The sequence below is a fragment of the Rhagoletis pomonella genome, unplaced genomic scaffold (assembly GCF_013731165.1).
Source record: "Rhagoletis pomonella isolate Grant_MI unplaced genomic scaffold, Rhpom_1.0 Rhpom_scaffold_00004, whole genome shotgun sequence".
NCBI classification, from domain to species: Eukaryota; Metazoa; Arthropoda; class Insecta; order Diptera; family Tephritidae; genus Rhagoletis; species Rhagoletis pomonella.
Window position 1 is genome coordinate 14,586,579 of NW_023458558.1, and position 14,225 is coordinate 14,600,803.

At 34.2% G+C, this 14,225-nt stretch overlaps 2 protein-coding genes across 5 annotated transcripts; one reads left to right on the forward strand and one right to left on the reverse strand.

Annotated features, from left to right (window-relative positions):
• The first annotated feature begins 6,584 nt into the window (after positions 1 to 6,584).
• On the forward strand, positions 6,585 to 8,234 carry LOC118737074 (eukaryotic initiation factor 4A-III). The gene is made up of 3 exons (XM_036467333.1): positions 6,585 to 6,857; positions 6,923 to 7,481; positions 7,540 to 8,234. Exons 1-3 carry the CDS (start codon positions 6,719 to 6,721, stop codon positions 8,045 to 8,047), a joined length of 1,206 nt encoding a protein of 401 aa, XP_036323226.1. The 5' UTR covers positions 6,585 to 6,718; the 3' UTR covers positions 8,048 to 8,234.
• Positions 8,235 to 8,409: 175 nt separating this feature from the next.
• On the reverse strand, positions 8,410 to 10,532 carry LOC118737073 (4-hydroxybenzoate polyprenyltransferase, mitochondrial). 4 transcript variants are annotated; one of them, XM_036467331.1, is made up of 5 exons: positions 10,315 to 10,532; positions 10,143 to 10,240; positions 9,633 to 10,076; positions 8,866 to 9,563; positions 8,410 to 8,794 (listed from the first exon to the last, which is right to left on the reverse strand). In XM_036467331.1, exons 3-5 carry the CDS (start codon positions 10,045 to 10,047, stop codon positions 8,570 to 8,572), a joined length of 1,338 nt encoding a protein of 445 aa, XP_036323224.1. In that variant the 5' UTR covers positions 10,048 to 10,076; positions 10,143 to 10,240; positions 10,315 to 10,532; the 3' UTR covers positions 8,410 to 8,569. The 4 variants fall into 4 exon arrangements, with proteins under 4 accessions (XP_036323224.1, XP_036323223.1, XP_036323222.1 ...); XM_036467330.1 differs by having other exon boundaries at positions 9,633 to 10,074; positions 10,140 to 10,240; XM_036467329.1 differs by having other exon boundaries at positions 9,633 to 10,074; positions 10,140 to 10,528.
• Positions 10,533 to 14,225: the final 3,693 nt, after the last annotated feature.

A 14,225-nucleotide genomic window follows, 5' to 3' on the forward strand; every position in this document is an offset into this window, starting at 1 on the left:
CAGATGCAATCAACTAATTAGCAACGAAATTCAAAATGATATTGTTGGCAAATTATGTTTATTTATTAATTTTTAACAATTTTCATTTAAAATATAATTGAATCTATAATACAAACCACAATAATAAAAGTTTTAAAGCTTGCAAAAATTGAAAATAAAATGAATCAAACTTCAAAAATTTGTCATCAAAATTTTTAATTAGATTATTTAGAAAATGTTCGGGTATGCAGTTTGTAGCCCATTCAATTGTAGTCCAAGTTTGAAGTAGCTAGGACTTGCAGTTGATTTTTTAGATTTTTAATAATTTAAAAGAAAAAAAATTTTGAATATGTGTTACAGAAAAAATTCTAAGAAATCAAAAATATTCTAATAAAATATCTTGAAAATTTTTTGAAGTTTGACTAATTTTTTTGCAACTTGTGCAAGCTTTGTAAGTTTTATTGTGGTTTCGGTAATAGATTGAATTATATTTTAAATTAAAATTATTAAAAATAAATTAATAAAAATAATTTGCAAGCAATACCAATCATTTTGAATTTCGTTGTTAATTAGTTGATCGCGTCTGTGCATACTAGTGGTATTCGACTAAACCTTTAAAATTACCAAACGGTAAAATTTACATTTTTATACACTTTGTTACATGAACGCACATCAAACAAAATTTTTTGAATCTGTTCAATTTAAGTTTTCTTAGACAAATGCATAAGCTGGGAACTTACACATTGCTGTATAAATTCATACACATCGTTTACTCACCGACATCACATCACAAGTTATGTATCTCATTTGTTGTATTTTTTTTTTGTTTTTTTTTAATTTCAAATCACTTACAGTCAGTTTATGTAGCAATAAATTTATATAGATTGTGAAGTTTACATGGCATTTATGCTGACTAGGACATGACTTGTTTGCTTCATATGTAGACAACATTACAAGTTTGGGTGAATACCCTTACCACGATACAAAAAACAAGGTAGTTCCATTGTCACTTTTTCGTCGCCATATTAACAACCTGACAATTAAGCAGATTGTGACATTTCGTGCTACCATACCCAATATCTAAAATCCTTCAAATTTTCTTATTAATGTTTTGTCGATTTAAAAATATTTTGTTCTTAAGCATAGCATAATAAGAAATAAACAAGAAATAAGTGTGAAATTCCACATTTCCTTGAAACATTTTGCAACATGAAGCTAGCAACACAATTTTCATGACATTTTTAGATACACATGTATATTTTAAATTGTGTGAAAGCTGACAGTTTATAGAATTCAGTAGCGACGAAAACAAAGGGGGGGTTAAGTGGTTAAACCTTACCCAAGCCGATCATAAAACTTGCGACGCAATTTCGGCTTATGCCTGTGGGTCTTGGCAAGAATATAATCCCTGAAGGTTTAGCTTAAAATGGTTTTCGGGATACACCCTGTGATCATGTTACTTTCCAGAAGGTGTGGCGCCCGTTTTTCTGTACATATTTTCGTTGGAAAAAAAATACCTTATCTCTGTATTCTAGGTAAATGCTTCCAGAGGTTTTTATGCGTCACCAGAATTTTAGTTTATTTGGCTTATACCGCTAGCTCTTTTGAACGGCTACGAGATTGTTTTCATATACCCCCATTTTTCATAGGCTTGGGATTGATTTCATTTACCTCTATTCCTAGTTATACGGTGGCACGCCGCATTTTCCAATAAACTCTTATTTTTCCATGAGCTTAAGATTGACTTTATATACATATATCCATACAAAGTTCCAGGACTCTACCACAAATACTTCCAGAGATATGCACTATGAAAAATTCGATTTCTATGGGATGTTCTACACGCACTTTAGATATCGGTTTTGTTTTAGCCTATAACCATTATTGGAAAACTTGTGTCCGAAATTTCAAAAAAGCCGGTATGGGCATTGTGACTCCTCAAGCGAAATGAACTAATGATTGCAAAAAATGAAATCAAACATCGTAGTTGACCAAAAAAGAATATTAGACTTCATTTACTCAACGTCTCAGAATGTAGAAAAGCTAAGAAATATATAATAAGATAGGATATGTTAAAACAGCCTCCAAAAAATTTACTAAAGACGACCCTGGACTACACAAATCAGTTTTACTGAAAATTTGTTTTTATCTATTTATTTTATCCCTCCTTTTTGGGTGTGTCAAAATTGTATGTGAAAACAATGGCTGCATTTCTTTATTCATTCTGAATGTTTGGAATAAACTATTTTGTTTATTTATTCTTTAGAACGTTCCTGATGATATGTTGACGTATATTTCAAATGCATTCTGTTTATTCCGGCTGTGAAATGGGATTATCCGGAATGTATAAAGAAACGCAGCCAATATGTGTTGCTAGAAAAATTTTACGGCCCATGAGTTCCAAAGTAAATTCCATTGCTGTTAAATGGACAAAGACAATATGTATTAAATAACACATCGAAATGTGTAATTTCAGTAATTTGTGTAAATGCGTAATTTCAGAATTACATCAGAATCACGTATCCGATATAGAAAACTACATTGTGAATTAATAAGATGACATGAGGACACTAACATAATTTTAAAACATGTTCACTAAAATTGTATTAATATTAAAATAATGATTTGGCAAGTTGTTATCGAATTTAATGTAAAATTTAAACGTTTTCAAAATAAGATATTGATTAGTTTTAAAAGGTATATATTAATACAACTATTTACTTTATAATCCCAAATTTAGAATATAAAATGTCCCACACCAAAAAACTTACAATTGGGTAATGCCGCTTCGAATTTTTCACAATTGAGCAATTGTCAAAAATCTGCTTTTTAATCAAAAAGTTGTTTATTGAAACTACCTTCTTTTTTGTATCATGACCCTTACTATAATTTTAAATGAAGTTATCAACGTTGGATTTTGGTTCTTAATTTGCGGCGTTAATATCTACGATCCTCTTAAACAAAAAATAAAACCTATATTTTGAAACGTACAAATTTTTACATATATGCAAATCCCTTTAACTGTTTCAGTTATTCCTAACCCTTGGTTTTAATGCCCGAACATTTTTGGTAATCATAAAAATATATAAATAATTATGAAAAGAAAAAATACCAAACTTGTGATACTTAAATATTTTAATAAAAAATTGAGAAAAAATCAAACCTTTTTGGCAAATAAAAATTGAAAAATGAGAAAAGATACAAAAATTCAAAAAATTTATAAATATTTTTTAGATTTCAAAGCTAACTTCAACTCATTATTTAACAACCTCTAATGCATACTAAAACATTTAAGTAATTTAACGATTCTAAATATTAAGAATGAACCTGTGTAATATCACATGTACCGAATATGTATGTATATTTGATATTAAGAATTATGAATAAACTGATTCGTTAAATATGTATGTAAATAAGAACGTGTTTTAAATACTGTCGCTGTATTCTCTATTGTGGGTATCATGTCGCACACCGCCTTCAAAAGAGTCACAACTCAGAATGTGCAATTTTTGAGATTAAGCGCTATAAATGCTGTATATTATTACATTTCAGGAAAAGCTGGGGGAAATTTTTGTTATAATTTGTTAAAAAAAAACCCTGCCCATATGATTATCATGTGTTAATAAATAGTTTTTCGCATTTTATGACAAACGTATTATTTTGTGTTGTGACTCCTTTGAAGCCGGTGTGCGATGTGTACATTTCGAGGCACTTTATGTAAGGTCTGTTTCTTCGTTGAAGATTAGTTTATAAATGCATGCATATATGTATGAACATGTACATACAAGCATACATTTATACAAACACATACTTTATTTTATAATTAAGAAATTAATAGAAGTATCTACCTATATACTTATGTATGCATATAGTTTGTAGAAACCTATTTTTGAAAGCTGAATACAAAGAAATTATTATATAAATGGCTTCATATAAAAATGCTGAAATGACAGTGCGTATTTTTTTTAAGGATGATAGTAAATATTTCGAAAATTTGTACATAAATAACTATATCCATTCCGGCAGTGGTGGACCCCACTTTTGTCGTTCTGTAGCAAGTTTAGTTTAGCAGTTGTGAAATTTGACCCTAGAGTACAAATTTTCATCGATTCGACGACTACCACTCTCATTTTACTTATTTTTCTTTTTTTTTTATGTGATGCGGTTGCGGTCAGATTTTATGTGCGGTTAGCGCTTTATCTACTTTTGTTGATAAATAGCGTGTTTTTTATGTGAACTATCGGAGTGTTTTTTTCCCTTAGAATTTTTTGAGTTTTCATGGAGCGAAAGTTGAAGTTGAATAGCACTAAAACGTACTTGCTATTCAAGGGATATAAAATTGTGTGAAGGAAGCACAGCTGCATACAAATCTAAAAAATTTAATATATAATTCATTTTACAAATTGAAGGGTTACATTTTTTTCGTGTTTCTCGTCTCAAAATCGATAATATTAGTAGATATAGCAAAAAATACAAACGTTTTTTTGGAATAAATTCGTTCGTATTTTTACGTGAAAGGCAATCACATTAGCTTTCGAGACTACCTTGTTTCTGTCGAAATCGCTACAATTATTTCGCATGGAGTGTTAAAAACGCACACTGTGCGCCGTCGAGTTAGCTAATTCGCTAATTATAAACGTCACTATTTTCCGCGTTATCTATATAGGCCTTTAGCGAATACAACTCTGTTCAAAATTAAGAACGATTACAACAAAATAGAGTTGTAAAACTATCGATAGTTTCCATGTTTCAGAAAAAAACTATCATTCTCGTTGATAGTTTGCAGCAATACTATCGATAAACAAAGGTGACGCCGTCAGTGGTACCGCTACTTTGGTTTTGCCAATTCTGACAGTTGTGGTAACTTGTAAATAAACCTTTGTTTACAAATCAGCGAAAGAGAAATTTTAATTATAAGTGAAAAATCAGTTTAAATTGTGTTAATTTGCAATTTGTGAGTGATTTTGAGTTGAGGACTGCGTAAAAACTAATACAATGAAGTGCTGTGTGTTAAATTGCGACAGCCGTCAAGATGCATGAAGCGTTCTGCAGTTTTCTGCAGCAGCCTTAATTGCAAAGCAATGGAGTGCACGAATATGTTCACTGTTCTCTAATAGATTAGGTGAAAAATGCAATATTTTCACATTTAGCAAAATTAAAACACGTTATTCGCTGTAAAGTGAACTGCTTTGGCAGTTTCAACCATGAACGAAAGACACAAGATCACGCCTTAAGGAAAGAAAGAAAAAAGTTATTTTCTAGCTGTTGAAATCTCGACGCCATCTTTGTTGTAAGAAGTAAACAACGAAGAGAACAAAAAAAAACGCGTAATTGTTGAACGCATGAATAATCATTTTTATTATGCAAATTCTCCTATAAATCATGTCGTTGTGTTAAATTATTCTTTACCTTATGTGTGCACACGTTGTCACAAGCGAAAATTAAGAAAATTGCAGTAAAAAGCCACCACCAAATTGTAAACAACGAACAAATGTAAACAAACGGCATATGTCAAAATCGCCCTACTTTTTTCATAACTGCGATTATAACGGGCCACTCTTCTGCTGTCGTGATCTTGTCTTTTTGGTTCATGGTTTCAACTCGTTCTTCTTTTCGCTCCATTCTTTGTTTACTTGTGGTACACAAATGTCAACGCCCAGGACGGCGCAATCTTGTATACAAAAAAAAAAAACAAATGATTGGGAAAAGAAACACACTTAGGGCCGTTTTCTCAAGCAACCTTTAACTTTAAAGCTCACTTCATATTTACAGATCGCTTTAGAAATGTATAGTTGTGTCTAAAGTAAAGCGTTTTATTATCGAATTTTATTTATTTATTTACATATTTATTACAAATTGTTTAAATTTCGTAATATAATTTTTTTGATTTGTTTACAGCCAAGAAACATATATACATACGTGAAAAACCGATAATAGAAATGCTTCTCTTTAAACAAAGCTATAAGTTTTAAAGCAACGTTTAAATATAAAGGGAACTTTTCAATTAGAGATTGGTTGAGAAAACGGCCCTTAAAGAAGGAAGCACTAAGAAAATATCACCTATTATACAAAAATTTGCAAAGTTACCAAACCCACGCGCAGCTACACAAAATGGAGAAGTTATGAATAAAATCGGCTGTGCTAGATGTCATGAACGAAAGACACAAGATCACACCTTCCCGAAAGAAAGAAGTAAACAACGAAGAGAACAAAAAAAAACAGCGTAATTCTTGAACGCATGAATAATCATTTTTATTATGCAAATTCTTCTATAAATCATGTCGTTGTGTTAAATTATACTTTACCTTATGTGTGCACACGTTGTCACAAGCGAAAATTAAGCAAATTGCAGTAAAAAGCCACCACCAAATTGTAAACAACGAATCTAAACAAACGGCTAATGTCAAAGTCGCCCAACTTTTTTCCTAAATACGATTATAACGGGCTACTAAGAAGAAGGCGTGATCTTGTATTTTTGGTTCATGGCTAGATGTGTTAAACTATCGATAGTCAACTAGTACTATCGATAGTTTTAGAGAAAAACTATGACTACTCATCGAAAGGCCCAAAAAGTAAAACTATCGATACTATCGATAGTACCATCGATAGTTTGACACCTCTACAACAAAAGGAAACGTCAAAAAAAGCAAAAACATCATCCGCATTTTCTAGTTAAATTTATTCCAAATATTTATTAAAATTCCACACTTCACTACAGAATTTACCAAAAACGAACAAAATGGATAAGCTGCGTAAAAATGCACAAGCGGAGGATCTATCAAACGTAGAGTTTGAGACTAGCGAAGATGTAGAGGTGGTACCAACTTTCAATGCTATGAATCTGAAAGAGGAGCTGCTGCGTGGAATTTATGCTTATGGTAAGAAGTATGAGGGAGTAACAAAAACGAAAATAACATACATTTTTATATACATACGTGTGTAGGGTTCGAAAAGCCATCGGCCATTCAACAACGTAGTATTAAACCTATTGTGAAAGGCCGCGACGTCATCGCGCAAGCACAATCCGGCACAGGAAAAACGGCCACCTTCTCAATCTCGATTTTGCAAAGTTTGGATACAACATTGCGTGAAACACAAGTGTTATGTTTATCGCCAACTCGTGAGTTGGCTGTCCAAATCCAGAAAGTGATCCTGGCGCTTGGCGATTTCATGAATGTACAATGCCATGTGTGCATTGGTGGCACCAACTTGGGAGAAGATATACGAAAATTGGATTACGGACAGCATATAGTTAGTGGTACACCCGGACGAGTATTTGATATGATTAAAAGACGTGTGCTGAGGACTAGAGCCATTAAAATGCTGGTACTCGATGAAGCAGATGAGATGTTGAATAAAGGTTTCAAGGAACAAATTTATGATGTATATCGCTATTTACCGCCAGCAACCCAAGTTGTGTTAATATCTGCTACATTGCCGCACGAAATACTTGAAATGACTTCAAAATTTATGACAGATCCGATTCGTATTCTCGTAAAACGGCAAGTAAATCCGGAATAATAAATAACCTTTGTTAACTTAAATATTCTTTGATTTTAGTGATGAATTGACACTGGAAGGCATTAAGCAGTTCTTCGTCGCTGTTGAGCGCGAAGAATGGAAGTTTGATACACTATGCGATCTCTATGACACATTAACAATTACACAGGCCGTGATTTTCTGCAACACTAAGCGTAAGGTGGACTGGTTGACAGAGAAAATGCGCGAAGCGAATTTCACTGTAAGCTCAATGCATGGCGATATGCCACAGAAAGAGCGTGACGAGATCATGAAAGAGTTTCGGGCTGGCCAGTCGCGTGTACTGATCACGACAGATGTGTGGGCGCGAGGTATAGATGTGCAACAAGTGTCTTTGGTAATCAACTATGATCTGCCAAATAATCGTGAACTGTATATACACCGCATTGGCCGTTCAGGTCGTTTCGGACGCAAAGGCGTCGCTATTAATTTTGTAAAATCTGATGACATTCGCATTCTGCGTGATATTGAGCAATACTATTCCACACAAATTGATGAAATGCCAATGAATGTGGCAGATTTAATTTAAATACTAAGAAAAGGATGCGTAAGTATCACAAATACAACCATTTAAATTAAGGAATTGGGCTGGGCAAAATTCGCACACCCCTTTGAAATAAGTTTTCTTCCCATAATTATCGTATCTGAAAATTTGAAGTAACATTTAAAACTGTAATTAACATTTAAACGAATAAAGTATAAACGCTACTTTAAAAGGAGTGCTTATTTGGAAAGGTGATGTATTGTTGGACGATTTTTCGTCACCTTTGTCAAATTTGGCTTGATGACAAACCGGTTTCGGCGTTGTGTTATCTTCAGTGTCATTTTGCTAAACCTAATTTGAGTCTAGACTCCTACCTGTCGAACTGTCGAAAACACCAACAATCAAAATGAGAGTTTTGAAAAGTCCCGTTTTTAATACTTTGTACTAATTTTTAATTCTAAATTATTTTCTTAACAAAAATAAAAATTACCCTTTGGTTTACAAAATAGCCAATTATTATTATTATAGTAGCCTTTATTAGGATCGGAAAAACCGCTGGAAAACCCATTACGTCAATGCTTCAGGTGTAGCAGGTATTTGAACCAGTCCACCCGTCGCCTGCATTTGTGTAAGGGTATTGCTTGCGTTGGCCACTGTGCTGCTATCCACTTTCTCTTCTGGTTTTAAAAGTGTGCCCAAGATAATCCCAAGGAACAAAATCAATCCCACTTGGTGGTTAGAAAAAAATTTCTTCGCACAGTCTGATGGGTTATTAATATTGAGTGAATATATCTGCAAAGATAGAAAAAAATACATAAATTTATGCTAATCAACTCATATGTATATTAGAAAAATAAGATTACTTGCTGTACTAAGTGGGCTCCTACTACACCGACTGCTGCATAGTATGCTATTGTTTGTTCGGTCGCTATACCAGCCAAAGTAAGTCCAGATAACATAGCCGTCGTAAATCCAGATAGCCAGATTTTAGTATTATCCCCAAATCGTAAAGCCGTTGATTTCACACCGATTTGAATGTCGTCGAATTTATCCTGATGAGCATATATGGTGTCATATACAATCGTCCAACATATACCGGAGAGGTACAATGGCAAACAAGCTTCCCAATTGACCGCACCTTGTGTCGCGCACCATCCTAGAAGTGCACCCCAGTTAAAAGCCATGCCCAGTACCAGCTGAGGCCAATATGTTATCCGCTTCATTAGTGGATATGTAACGACTAATCCTAAGGAACTTGCTCCTAATACTATTGATTGCAAATTTAACTGCAGCAGCACTAATAAGCCCAAGCTCAACTGAGCTGACAGAAAAACAATAGCATCAAATTGCGTGATTTCGCCCGCGGCAAGTGGTCGATTTCGAGTACGTTCGACTTTCGTATCAATATCTTTGTCCCAGAGATCATTAATAGTACATCCGGCGCCACGCATTATCAATGCCCCAGTAGCGAAAAGGCCCAACATTTTCCAATCAGGCCAGCAGCCAGCATTTGCACTCAGCGCAATACTCCAACCACAAGGCCAGAAAAGCAAGTAAGTACCTATTATGCAAGCGATTAAGCTGATAACAACCAGATGTATTTCTATTAAAAATTTCAAATTATGCTCACCTATAGGTCTATCCAAACGCATTAAGCGCCAATATGGTTTAACCGCATTTACTATGTTATTCTTTATCACATGAGATTTACTTAAGTTGTCTACACTCATATCTCCGCTAGGGTTCTTCTCTTGTATGCCCAAATTTTGGGGCAATCGTTCTCTGCTTTCGTTGCTTGCGTACCTGTTTTTAATTGTTCGTAGAATCATCATGTTTCCTGGGTACTTTTCCAAGGTGGAATTACTATGTTGAGTATAACCGATAAGATGTGAGGGCCATTTGGTCAAATACCTAAGGCTAGTGTGAACATCTTTTCCTTCGACTCTCGCCGTTCTTCCGAGCAAACACATTTGTGGTGCAGCGTAGGCGACTGTTGGCAATGTGACACCTCTCTGAAGGCATTGTACATTGCGTATCAATAGCATGCTTAATGGTTAAGGCGGGTAATAGAACTAAAAAAATGTTACATTTCCGGTTAGTTATATAGTTGAAATTTGCATGGGATTAACATAAATACCTTTTTTTTGGCAATGGCAAGATAAATTTGATGTTCTTATGCTGCTTTTGTGGTTGTTGAGGTTGAGCGGCTTGATTAGCCCTGCTGCTGCTGCTCTTTTGCTGTTTCAAATTATTGAAATAAACTTGAGTATGTATTTTAGCATCCGAATTCTCTCTTCCGCAGCTGCAATTACCTTCGATGAATGTTTCGTAACCTTGACCTCGTCAGCATTTGCACTCGTTACGTATAAATGAGTAATTAAGTGGATAAGTTACCCTAGTTTTCCATTAAAGTGCACGCTTTTGCTGACGAAGATTTTCTGCTGATTTCTAGCGAAAATTCTCAGATTCTTCTTTTGCCAGAATACATTTCAACACATGCTGCAGCACAAAAACATACGAAACAAAACAAAAACATACGAATGGGATATTATATGGGACCAAATATCGGTTGGGACCAAAAGCACTACCGGTAGTGCAGGGAGAAAACCCGCGTTAACACCCTGTACTTCCGGTAGTGCTTTTTCGTGTTGCCATGATTTGTCTTATAAAAAACGACGTTTTGTGGGACTGATGCGCAGTATTGCCAAGTTTCGAATTTGAAAAAGCACTAAAACCCAAGAAAAATCGCGTTTTTTCTCGAAAAAGCACCAAACTTTTATCGGAGTATTTAATGGACTTTATATGCATACAATTTTTTTTTGTAGGGATGCAGATTTAAATTAATAACAAGTAATTTTTAAACACAAAACAAAATCGACTCACCACGATCTCATTATCGGATCCAAACAAAATTAGTATGGGACCACCGTTGAGGTACCACCTTTCCGATGAAAAAGAAGTATAGAGATCGGTTAACGTGGTCCAAACAAAGAATGTAGATAACAAGAAGGGACATCCGATATAATTGTAGCGAAAGTGAGTAACAGGGACATGCCTTCTCTTTTCATCCAATTAAGAAACGTACTAGAGCAAAAGAGACGGCACGCACCTGTTACTCACTTTCGCTACAATTATAACGAGTTTTCCCTTCTTGTTATCTACGTTCTTTGGTTCTATGGGGAAAGCTGTTGAATAATATTTGTACTATGGTGAGACAGTTTTGCCAATCTGCTGTGTGAAATTAAATCTTTTTTGACTGCAGTCAATATTTAATAACCGCAGATTTATACGGAATAAAATATTAAAAATTGAAGTGAAATTAATATTAAAAAAAAAACATCTACCATCGTTGATTGCAATTCATCAATAAGGGCTTTATTCTATATCACGAACGATAGGCAAAACGAACGATTTGTCTGCAGACGACAACCTCTCAGATTGCGATTTTAAACTCTATCGGCCGTCTTCGTCTTGCTTTTCATACATTACGTTGAAATGGTCTCGGTTGCGTTTAAACCGGCTAAAATGATGCCGCCGGACTAATTTTTGAAGCATTTCTCTGCAGATGAATCGTTCGTGATAGAGAATAAGGCTGTTAAGCTTTTATTTAACGAAAAATTACGCACATCAACAATCTTTGCGATTGTCAAAATTTTCTATGCATTTTTCAAAAATTTCACTAGTCTCATGAGCTACTGAAATTTTATTCACCTCATAGTTGTCAAAATTTTACTCGCCGCGAACTTTGTTACCGATTCACACCCGCTCTAAGTACAAAACCTACACATAGTATCATATGTGGCGGTGGCTTTTGTCTCAAGAAGTGCGCTAGTTTCAGTGAGACATTGGGCCTCTCAACTCAGACTCAGTTTTTGCGCAGATGGGGCTTGTGCTCGCTTCAAGAATTTGTACTGAAAATCGATTTGGAGCTTAAACCCACTTTTTAAGCTTGAGGCACAATCACTCACTCAGCCACAACGACTGGCATCTGAAAGTACAAATACATAGAAGGAGCAATGCGCTTAACCTAGCCATAGCGCAGATGGCCAAAGTAACTCTACAAAAATTTGTTACAGAGGGATTTGTACAAGGAGACCGTGTCGTCGCCTGCAGAAGCAGTGTTGCCAGAAATCTTTTATGAAAAATATTCTGCATAAAATTTGGAGTAATAAGTCTACTCAGCGAATTCTCGACTGGAAAAGAATTCAAAATTATTTATTTTATTAATATCTCCAGTTTCAGATTTTGACGATATTTTTTGAAAATAAGTCTTAATTTTGAAGATAAATCATCACTTCTGGCAGCACGAGTCTAGGCCTAGTGTGGTAACAGCATGAGCACATTTATTGCCTCGAATAAAACTAAATGTGTACTTATCCGTTACTATAGCGTTTCGCTGCAACAACTATAAGGAGGAGAAGACGGTTTCGCCTCTTCTCTGCAACTGAAGTCATTGATTACCGTCATTAAGATAATTACAAAATAAGATACAAAGCTTTAAGAAACTACATACTTAAGTAAGTTTGCATAAATATCTTTGAACTTTCGGCCCAACGAGGAACGTACCAAACCCACAAACCGATCGAAGCGGTTAACGCAATGAGCTTCACCACATTTTGCACACACCCCCAACTTCTGAAAAAGAAATGAACTTCTTTTGCACACGGCACTACTAATTGAGATGGTTCTACCAAAGTTTTTGCACACGCCAACCTAATGGCCGGTAAACTAGAAATAAGTGTCACAAGTGCTGGCTGGTATCAAATCCATTGAGACAGTCATTGCCGACAAGAAAGTTGGTAAACGAACGTTAGTGACCGGAGTGAAGAATTGATTGCACTTACCGCTTCTGACCAAAGTACTAACTGTTGTTACCAGTTGACAAATACATATGTACATATATATGTATGTATGAATGTGAACTAATTTTTTTTTTTACTTTTTGTTTGTACCCGTTGCTATAAATATTGTTATACTACATGCGTACCGTATGGCCAGTTAATAGCAAACAGTTTCTTGATTAAAGAATCTATGGAAATATTTAGGGTGGATTATTTACGGTTAATTTTTAATACTTTAATGATATCAAAAATACATTTATGATTGAAATTCGACTTTTGACGATTAAATGTATTTGACTACGTACTTACATACATATGTATGTATGTATGCACATATGGACCAAATCGAAGAAAGCTGTAGTTTCAGGAACTGACACAAAAAGCACTGAGGCTTATGAACTTAATTCGGGGTCGTAGATTATGGATCTGTGTTTTGTTTTTCTAGGTAAGGTAATTATTCCAAGACATTTTTATTTTAAGTTTGCATTGTGAATGAAAAAAAAAAAAATCCTTCTGTATGAGGTGAATAAAATTTCAGTAGCTTATGAGGCTAGTGAAATTTTTGACAAATGAATAGAAAATTTTGACAATCGCAAAGATTGTTGATGTGTGAAATTTTTCGTTAAATAAAAGCTTAAATTGATGAATTGCGATCAGCGATGGTAGATGTTTTCTTAAAATATTAATTTCACTTCAATTTGTAATATTTTATGCCGCATAAATCTGCAGTTATCAAAAATTTAATGCTGTCAGAAAAGATTTCATTTCACACATAAAATTGGCAAAACTCTCTCACCATAGTAAAAATATTATTCAACAGCTTTCCCCATACAACTTTGTTACCGATTCACACACGCCCTTAGTGTCAATGAAATGGCTTAATGTACTGGATACAAATATGGTACTTGAAAACTGTTGAAACTTGAAATTGAGTACAAACATTTCTTAACACCGGTAAATGTAAAAAAAACTCGTTACTTTTAAGTATCTATTAGACAGTTTATATATACTGAGTACTTTGAATCGATCCTCAGTATACATATGCATCAAAGTGATGACTGGAACAGAGTACGTTTGAGTACTGAATACTTTCGAGTTATTTGAAATTCTCAGTACTTTCGAGTTGTTTTGTGAGTACTGAGTATTTGGAGTGCTTTTAAAAATCGGGTACTGCCGATAATTTTGAGAATGCAGTGCTCAGTACTTTTAGTATCCATACTGCCCCATACTAATTTTTATTTGATTATTCACAACTGTTTTATTTAATCATGGCTTTTCTTCGCTAATAGGCTTTAATACAAATGAAAACAAATTACAAAAAAATCTGTTATATTTCAAATTTTTAACCTGTTAAAACTTGTTTTTCTTATAAAAATTAAAAT